Source organism: Polyodon spathula, chromosome 36 (genome assembly GCF_017654505.1).
Source record: "Polyodon spathula isolate WHYD16114869_AA chromosome 36, ASM1765450v1, whole genome shotgun sequence".
Lineage (NCBI taxonomy): Eukaryota > Metazoa > Chordata > Actinopteri > Acipenseriformes > Polyodontidae > Polyodon > Polyodon spathula.
This window is the reverse complement of record NC_054569.1, coordinates 681,733-691,732: the sequence shown is the minus strand read 5'-3', so window position 1 is coordinate 691,732 and position 10,000 is coordinate 681,733. Positions and strand designations below refer to the sequence as shown.

The following is a 10,000-nucleotide window of genomic DNA, read 5'->3' as shown; positions in this document are numbered from 1 at the left end:
GTGTGTCTCACACACACACACACACACACACACACCACACACACACACACACATTGCTTCATAGAGGTATAAAAAGCTACTATAGATACTGGGCTATACTGGGGTGTACTGGGCTATATACTGGAACGAGTTTCTGACACAATGGTTGCTAAAGTTACTTGCCTCTACCTCAATTGATCAATGAAATGCTCTCTCTCTCTCTCTCTCTCTCTCTCTCTCTCTCTCTCTCTCTCTCTCTCTCTCTCTCTCTCTCTCAAACTGCAGTCTCATGTTTTAATCATGACGCCTCTGCTGCAGTATAGCCGCCCCCTCCCCCTACTAATAGAAACACTCCTCTCCTCCTCGCTGTTTAATCCTTCAGAGCAAAGTGCTGCCATTGTGGCTCTGCTGTGCAGCCAGCATTGTGTTCTGTTCTATAGCAAGTAGAGCCGGGATGGAGACACACTGATGCAGTTTCCCTTTCTTCCTGTAGTGGGAGCCCTTACTGTGAAGCGTCTCATTCCCTCTGATCTCTCTCTCTCTCTCTCTCTATATATATATATATATATAATGCGAATCTTCCAGCACAGCTAGGCTCTGGACCCCCTCCCCGCCTCTCCCCTCCTCTCTTCTCATCCTCTCTGCTGGGGTAAACAGCAGCACTGTCATCCAGGGCAGGGGAGGGTCTCTGCTGCTGGCTGATTGTTCGTTTCACATCCTCGCCCGACTGCGTTTCCCTTTTTTTTTTTTCCTGAGCTGCACCCCCGTGCCTCCCTCCCGTGCCTCTGAGAGACACAGAGACACTGGGCACTGGACACTGGGCAGGGATCCTGGCAGTCAGAGTGTGCTTCTGTAACAGCCCTATGGTAAAGCATAGGGAAGCATTGTAAACACAGAGAGGTCTGGTAAAGCACAGGGAAGCATTGTAAAGCACAGAGAGGTCTGGTAAAGCACAGGGAAGCATTGTAAACACAGAGAGGTCTGGTAAAGCACAGGGAAGCATTGTAAACACAGAGAGGTCTGGTAAAGCATAGGGAAGCATTGTAAACACAGAGAGGTCTGGTAAAGCACAGGGAAGCATTGTAAAGCACAGAGAGGTCTGGTAAAGCACAGGGAAGCATTGTAAAGCACAGAGAGGTCTGGTAAAGCACAGGGAAGCATTGTAAACACAGAGAGGTCTGGTAAAGCATAGGGAAGCATTGTAAACACAGAGAGGTCTGGTAAAGCACAGGGAAGCATTGTAAAGCACAGGGAAGCATTGTAAACACAGAGAGGTCAGATAAAGCACAGGGAAGCATTGTAAACACAGAGAGGTCTGGTAAAGCACAGGGAAGCATTGTAAACACAGAGAGGTCTGGTAAAGCATAGGGAAGCATTGTAAAGCACAGAGAGGTCAGGTAAAGCACAGGGGAGCATTGTAAAGCACAGGGAAGCATTGTAAACACAGAGAGGTGTTGTAATATTAATATGAATAAACCAGGGTGAACTACATGCAGAGTATAACCATGAGGAAACAGCAAAAACACTGGGAACATTTTACTAGGGAAGAGTATTCTAATGACCCTTTTAATCCTCCCTTCTTCACATCAGCTGAATCATGAACCCTGCTATGATAACGTTTGAAACGCGTTATTCAAATCCACCCCTTCCGCTCACTTTTGACAGCACCCACAAACACGAAACCAATTCTGCACTATTCGCTCCAGCTCTGCCCGACATGCTAAGCTCAGATATTCCACAATATTCTCTTTTCTAAATAAAATACTTTTGCTATATACTATGTATTTTTAAATGTTTCTATTAAACCAAATCCGAACCAAACCGGGGATGAAACTAATCAGCACGTGTTTTTGGGGACTGAGCCTCATTTTTATTGTGGGTAAGTTAAAAAAAACAGAAAACGCGATCTGTCACATTGAGCAAAGACTGAGCCGAGGAGAAACCAGAGAGAGAGACGAGCAGGAGCCTGTTATTATCAGAATATTATCAGAATGAATACTAATAATACTAATAACGTGGCTCCTGATGAAAACAGCAGCAATAAAACGAGAGAGTTTCATTTGGGTTCAGGAAGCTGCTGAAGACGAGGCTTTAGTTCGCAGCTCACATTTCATCCACTTCATATTTCCATGTTTTTCTTTCTTCTGATGCGGATATAAATAGCAGGGCCTTCAAATGGTGCATCGCATCCATCTATCTATCTATCCATCTGTCTGTCTGTCTGTATCGATCTATCTGTCTATCTATCTATCCATCTATCTATCTATCTATCTATCTATCTATCTATCTATCTATCTATCCTATCTACAGTATCTATCTATCTATCTATCTGTCTGTCTGTATCTATCTATCTATCTATCTATCTATCTATCTCTATCGATCTAGGGACCTTTTTTTATTGATCTAAGGATAGATAGAAGTAAAACATCTATTCTAGTCTGAGCTGTCTGAATCCCTGATGAGACGAGTCTGAGCAGCGGAGCTGTATCTAATCTCTATCTATCCTATCTAATATTAATAACGTGGCTCTATGAAACAGCAGCATCACCGGACTGAGAGCTCATCTGTCTGTCTGACTATCTATAGATATGCTAATTCCATCTTATCTATTCTATATCTGTCTATCTATCTATCTATCTATCTATCTATCTATCTATCTGTCTATCTGTCTATCTATCTGTCTGTCTGTCTCTATCTATCTATCTGTCTATCTGTCTGTCTGTATCTATCTATCGATCTATCTGTCTGTCTGTACGATCTGTCTCTGCCCTATCGACTCGATCTATCTATCTCTATCTATCTATTATCGATCTATGTCTCTATCTATCTATCTATCTATCTATCTATCTATCTATCTATCTATCTGTCTATCTATCTGTCTTATCTATCTGTCTGTCTATCTATCTATCTATCTAGCTACTAGAAAACTGTCCTGCTATCTATGTATCTATCTATTAGATCTGTCTATCTGTCTGTCGTTAGCCTGTCTATATCTATCGGATCTTCTGCATGCCTATGTCTCATCGATCTATCGATCTGCTCTTTGTCTATACGCTATCTATCTATCTATCTATCTATCTATCTATCTATCTATCTATCTATCTATCTATCTATCTATAGATCTATCTGTTAGACAGACGATCGGATCAGAATCTGCCTGTCTGTACTATCTAAGATCTATCTATTGATCTGTCTGATCTCTATCGATTATCTGTCTTATGTCTGTCTATGTAATTATCTATCTGTCTGTCTATATATCTATATCTATCTATTATAGTCGGTCTGTATCTGATCTATCATCTGTCTGCCTTGAGTCTACGTCCATCTCTGTCTGTGATGATCTATGTATCTGTATCTATCGCTCTCTAACTGTCTCTATGCATGTGTGTGCATGTGTTGTTTTGATAATATACATTTTTAATTTTGATTACGCTTTACATTTTGTTTTTGTTCTAAAACATCGTCGTTACTTTGCAGCGAGGTCAATATCGGCTCCATCCGCAGTGTAGCCTGAACACTGGAGTCAATCCGTTTAAAAATCACCATGTGTTTCACTGGCATCTACACACCAGGGCTTAGGATCATGTTGCTAGTACAGCCTACGACTTATTACGAAAATAAAAACGCGTATTCATCTGTTTAAATAGAAAACATTCCTGTTATTATTATTATTATTATTATCTGCTTCAACTTATCCAATGTGCACGGATTCACACTGCGGCGCCCGTCTCTCGCCTCCTCTCTCCATCCTCTGCCTCGCTGGCCGGCGGTTCGAGAATGCGGGACTGGGGTAGAGTGTAGTTTGGGACAGGTGTAGGGGCGGAAGGAACTTCTACGCGGCCGTAACCCCGCAGCCAGGACTTGAAGAGCCCTGCCCTGCCTGCCCTGACCCGCCCTGGACTCTGCCCTGCGAGGGGATCCCCTAGGAATCTAGTATTGCCAAATTGAGCTCGAACACAAATACTTTAAAACTCAGGAAATACTACTAGACTTCAGGCAATATTAAATATATATATATATATATATATATATATATATATATAATATATAGTGGCTTCAAATATATATATATATAGTGGCTTACAAAGGTATTCAGACCCCTGACCAATTCTCAAGATATTTCAGTTTTTTATTTTTAAAAATATTTCCCAACATAAAACCAGTGTCACCTTACAATAATTGATTCTGAGTTTCAGTGTTTAAAAATAAAACATCAAACAGAACGAAATTTCAATGTACCATTTGTAATTCGGTAATATGAGAGAATTCAGGGGTCTGAATACCTTTGCAAGGCACTGTATATATGTGTGTGTATAGTTTAACATCACAAGTCTGGTGTACAATGAATAACTTCGCAGTAGTGCAGTGTTTGTGACACATTACAGAAAAAATTCAACAAATTCAAAGATAAAAAGGGTTTAAAAACGATTATTATTATTATTATTATTTATTATTATTATTATTATTGATCACCATGCCTGTACAAGTCCCTCTCAGCATTAACTCAGAACGCAGAAACCACAAAACCACTAACTGCAGTCTCTCAAATGAAAGTGAATAATCACTAATGGATCTGCGCCTCTCCCAGTTCAAGTGAGCCGGCACTGGGGAGCGTTTCAGTGAGGCTGCAGGGAGGAATCCAGGGCTCAGAGGACTGCCGTTCGCAAGCTCAGACAGACAGGCTAGAAAGAATAGTTATGCCTCAGTCAGTGAAGCAAATGCACAGGTATTTATCATTCAGATCTTTAGCATATTTATAAAGAGGAGACCTTTATCTGGCAACAGACCCCCCCCCCCCCCCAGCTGTGCTGCTTTCCTAGAAAAAGGAGAACGTTTCGGGGGTTATCGTTGGACCTGTGAGGTGTCTCGCTCATTCAAATTTTTAGCCTCTGATTATTTATTCAAGGATGCCAAGCTCTTTAGTAGTAAGGGGTGTGAGTGAGGAAACACAGGCAATGCAATCCTGTCCTGTCTTTTCTGACTCATTGGGTGTTTTTATAATTTGTGCCGGTGCTGTCTGTAACAGTAGATGCATTCAAAGGCCTCTGCACTGTACTTCCACAGAAAAAGATTTGCAGTTTCTGCTGTCTCTGCCTCTCTCTGTCTCCCTCTCCCTCTCCCTCTCCTCCTTCTCGCCTCTCTCTCCCTCCCTCTCTCTCCTCTCTCCCTCTCTATCTCTCTCCCGAGAGACAGAGGGGACGAGAGCGCTTATCTCCTTCTCTCTCTCTCTGTCTCCCTCTCTCCTTGTCTCTGTCTCCCTCTCCCTCTTTCCCTCTCTGGCTCTCCCTCTCGCTGTCTCTCTCACGCCTCTCTCGACCTCTCGCGTCCTCTCTTGTCTCGCTACTAACTCACTTCTTCTATCTCCACCTCCCTCTCGTCATCGTATGACGTTCTTTCTCCCCCTTCCTCTCTCAGCTCCGCTGACTCTCTCTAGCCTCCTCGCTCGAGTCGCGAAGCATCCCCTGAGGCTCTTCCTCTGAGCGATAGAAGCGGAGAGGGACAGAGGGGAGGGCTCTCTGTCTCCCTCTCCCTCTTTCCCTCTCTGGCTCTCCCTCTCGCTGTCTCTCCCTCTCTCCTCTCTCTGTCTCCCTCTGTCTCCTGCTGTCTCTCTCTCTCCCTCTCTCCTCTCTCTGTCTCCCTCTCCCTCTTCCCCTCTCTGCCCCCTCTCGCTGTCTCTCTCGCCCTCTCCTCTCTCCTCTCTCTATCTCACTCCCTCTCCTCTCTCTGTCAAATTCAAATTAAAATATTCTTTATTGATATGACTATATTACAAGTAAAATATTGCCAAATAAATTTATAATACAACAAATAAACATTACTAAACATTACACATCTCTGAGCAGAACAGAACAGCTCCCCCCTCACTTCCTCTCCACTGACAGTATCACAGCTCATGTGTTGCTGCAGGGTCTCTACACACTGTCTCTTAGGCTGTAGCAGGCAGATACATATTTGGCTGCTAGATTTGCAGTCCGCTCCTCCTCTCCCAGCAGGATGGGGACTTTAATGCTGTCCAAGCAGAGTTTAAATTATGGTGTTTGGCTCTCAAATTTAGGAATATGTTTCCCCCGTATTTCTATGTGTTTGGGGCAGGATAACAGGAAGTGCGTCTCTGTTCCCCCCCCCCCCCCCCCCCCAGTTCACAATGACGACACAGCCGTTCCTCTCTGGTAACGCAGGGTTTTTTATAGCTGCCCTTTTCGCTGGCCAGGCTGGGGTCGCTGAGTCTGTACCTTGTGAGAATTTGTCTTTCTTTTGTATTTTTCATTTTTAGATATTCCTCTATTTTAATGTTTCTGTTTAGGGCCCCGATTGCATTCCAGTTTATTTGTTAATTCTATTTCAATTTTCCAATTTTCAGTGTGTTTGTTCTTCAGGTTAAGGTCAATTTTTGGAATTGTTGTTATTGTAATTATTTATTTTGTTAGTGGCTCACTGGTTTGAGTGGGGCTCAGCTTGTATCTGAGGCTCACTGGTTTGAGTGGGGCTCAGCTTGTGTCTGAAGCTCACTGGTTTGAGTGGGGCCCAGCTTGTGTCTGAGGCTCACTGGTTTGAGTGGGGCTCAGCTTGTATCTGAGGCTCACTGGTTTGAGTGGGGCTCAGCTTGTGTCTGAAGCTCACTGGTTTGAGTGGGGCACAGCTTGTGTCTGAGCTCACTGGTTTGAGTGGGGCCCAGCTTGTGTCTGAGGCTCACTGGTTTGAGTGGGGCTCAGCTTGTGTCTGAGGCTCACTGGTTTGAGTGGGGCCCAGCTTGTGTCTGAGGCTCACTGGTTTGAGTGGGGCTCAGCTTGTGTCTGAGGCTCACTGGTTTGAGTGGGGCTCAGCTTGTGTCTGAGGCTCACTGGTTTGAGTGGGGCTCAGCTTGTATCTGAGGCTCACTGGTTTGAGTGGGGCTCAGCTTGTGTCTGAAGCTCACTGGTTTGAGTGGGGCCCAGCTTGTGTCTGAAGCTCACTGGTTTGAGTGGGGCTCAGCTTGTATCTGAGGCTCACTGGTTTGAGTGGGGCTCAGCTTGTATCTGAGGCTCACTGGTTTGAGTGGGGCCCAGCTTGTGTCTGAGGCTCACTGGTTTGAGTGGGGCCCAGCTTGTGTCTGAAGCTCACTGGTTTGAGTGGGGCTCAGCTTGTGTCTGAAGCTCACTGGTTTGAGTGGGGCTCAGCTTGTATCTGAGGCTCACTGGTTTGAGTGGGGCTCAGCTTGTATCTGAGGCTCACTGGTTTGAGTGGGACTTGGTTCTGTGAGTCTCAGAACCAGCTGGTCCAGATGGTCCTTGTCTGGGGAGAGCTGCTTGCTCAGTAGGGTCTTGCATTTATAGGAGTCCTGTTCTGCGTGGTTTAAGTGCAATCAGAGCTTGGCTGCTCTCTTCTGAATAGGGATTAGAAGGGGGACAGTCCCATCTCAGCCCTGCAGGTGTAATTGGGGGCGTTTCTGTGAACCTGCAGGATATTTTTGCAAAATTCCAATTGTAGGATTTCTGATGGGCTTTTGTCCCAGTTTTTGTATTTGGGGTTCACAAGCGGTCTCCACACTTCACTGCCATGCAGCAGGATTGGTTGTAGAGTCTCTGCCTCACACCTTTTTCCCACTCTGTCTCCCTCTATCTCTGTCTCTCTCTCTCTCCTCTGTCTCTCCCTCTCTTTCTTGTCTCTACTTTCTGTCTCTCTCCCTCTCTCTTTCCCTCTCCCTCTCTCTGTATCTCTCTCTCTCCCTCTCCCTCTCTCTTTCTCTCTCTCTCCCTCTCTCTCTCTCTCTCTCTCTCTCCTCTCTCTCTCCCCCTCTCTCTCTCTCTCTCTCTCTCTCCCCCTCTCTCTCTCTCTCTCCCTCTCTCTCTCTCTCTCTCTCTCTCTCTCTCTCTCTCTCTTTCTCTCTCTCTCTCTCCTCTCTCTCCCTCTCTCTTCCTCTCTCTCCCTCCCTCCGTCTCTACCTGGGAGTCACGGGCAGGGCTAGAGAGGGAGGGCCCTCTCTCTCTCTCTCTCGCTCGCTCTCTCTCTCTCTCTCCTTTCTCTCTCCCCTCTCTCCCTCTCTCTTTCTCTCTCTCTCTCCCATCCCTCTCTACCTCCGAGGCCTCACTGGGTTTGAGTCTTTGACGTTGCGGGCTCAGAGTGGCTCTTGAAATATTGAAGCTAGTGAGCAGAGCTCCTCACGGCTGAGGAGCAGGTGGGAGTGAGGGGGGGAGAGGGGTGAAAGGCAGCTTGGTATTGGAGCGAGGCTCGCGCACTGGGAGGGAGAGGAGGAGCCGAGACAGTGGCAGAGAGACCGTTACATGGAAGTAGAGCCGCAATCGGTGGCAAGTCTGAAGCGCAGCATGGTTTGAGTGGGGGACCCCAGACATCTGAGGCAGATTCTGAGGGAGAGGACGAGGAGGGTCGGAAGAGAGAGACGATCCAGAGCAGGGTGGGCTCTCTGCTCGGTCTCTCTCTCTCTCTCTCTGGCCTTCTCTCTCTCCCCCTCTCTCTCTCCTCCCCCTCTCCTATCCTGGTCTCCATCCTCTCCTCCTCTCCTCCTCTCTCCTCCTCCTCCTCTGCGCGCGGGAGTGAGCGGTTAGTGGAGTAGAGGATGAGGAGGTGGCGTGAAGAGGGAAGAGGGAGAGGGGGAGGAGGGCGAGGAAGAGAAGCCGCGGGGAGGACGGGCGGCGAGGGCGAGGAGATGGAGAATAGGAGACGAAGGAGAGAGAGAGAGGCAGACTTGTGAGAGGGGAGACACGTGAGATGGGAGTGGCCTAAAGTAGGATTAGAGTCTGGCTGATTGAGAAAGATCTAGGAGCGGTCTTGCAGAGAGGGAGAGGAAAGTAATCGAGTAGAAGTCCTCCCTCTACGGGGGTTTTAAGTGGGTGAGATCGAGGAGCTTGAGTCTGTTTCGATCTGCGATCTTCTGAAGGTAGCCATCGGAAGGATTAGATGTAGACTTCAGAGGGGAGCGTAGGAGATCTCCAGAGAGAGCGAGAGACAAGTGGAGGGAGCTCTCCACCCAGACGAAGAGGAGGGGAGGAGTGGAAGTTTGAACTGAGTGGAGGAGAGAGAGGTGAGGGATGAGAGGGAGGGAGAGGGGGAGAGCAGAAAGGGAGTAGAGGGGAGGAGGGAGAGAGAGAAAGAGGGTGATGCTCTCAACCCAATAGTCTCTCTCACACTCCTCCTCCTCTCTCTCCCTCTATCTCTCTCTCCCTCCTCTCCTCCTCTCTCCCTCTCTCTCTTGTCTCTCTCCTAGTCTCTCTCCCCTCCATCTCTCTCCTCTCCCCAGAGTGAGGGAGAGGAAGAGTTTAGAAGTCTCTCTCCCTCTCTCTCCTCCCTGCCTCCTCTCTCTCTCTCCTCTCGCTCCCTCTCTCTCTTCAGGGTGAGGTCTAGAGAGGAGAGCTTGAGGAGAAGTCTCTCCCTCTCTTGAGATCCTGGGTCTCTCTCCCTCCTCTCCCTCTTTCTCTCTCTCTCCCTCTCTCCTCTCTCCCTCTCTCCCTCTCACTCTCTCTCTCTTTCTCTCTCTCTCCCCTCTCTATTATCCTCTCTCTCTCTCTCTCTCTCTCTCTCTCTCTCTCGCTCTCTCTCTCTCTCCCTTCTCTTTCTCTCTCTCTCCCTCCCTCTCTCTCCCTCTCCTCTCTCCTCCCCCCCCTCCCTCTCTCTCCTCCCTCCCTCTCTCTCCCTCTCTCTCTCTCCCTCTCCCTCCGTCTCTCTCTCTTCCCTCTCTTTCTCCTCTCTCCCTCTCTCTCTCTCTCTCTCTCTCTCCCTCTCTCTCTCTCTCTCTCTCTCTCTCTCTTCTTTCCTCCTCTCTCTCAGGAGTGGAGAGCTCCTCCTCTACTCTTTCTCTCTCTCCCCTCTCTCCTCTCCTCCCTCTCTTCCTCCCTTCTAGAGGGTCTTCTCTTCTCTCTCTTTTCTCTCTCTTTCTCGTCTCTCTCTCTACCTCTCTCTCTTCTCTCTCTTCTCTCTCCTCTCTCTCTCTCTCTCCCTCCTCTCTCTCTCCCACTCTGTTCTCACTTGTCTCTCTCCTCTCTCTCTCTCTCTCTCCTCTATCTCTCTCTCTCTCTCTCTCTCTCCC

At 47.4% G+C, this 10,000-nt stretch overlaps 1 protein-coding gene across 2 annotated transcripts in view; it reads left to right on the top strand.

The window, feature by feature from the left end:
- The first annotated feature begins 1,473 nt into the window (after positions 1-1,473).
- The window catches only part of scn2b (sodium channel, voltage-gated, type II, beta), an 11,737-nt gene continuing 3,210 nt past the window's right edge, over positions 1,474-10,000 (top strand). Inside the window, exon 1 of one of the 2 annotated variants that reach the window (XM_041235010.1) lies at positions 1,474-1,858. In XM_041235010.1, coding sequence (XP_041090944.1) covers positions 1,771-1,858 — 88 coding nt within the window. In that variant the 5' untranslated portion in view covers positions 1,474-1,770. Of the gene's footprint in view, positions 1,859-5,685; positions 6,216-10,000 lie in introns of those variants that run through there. The other variant, XM_041235009.1, reaches the window with a different exon arrangement.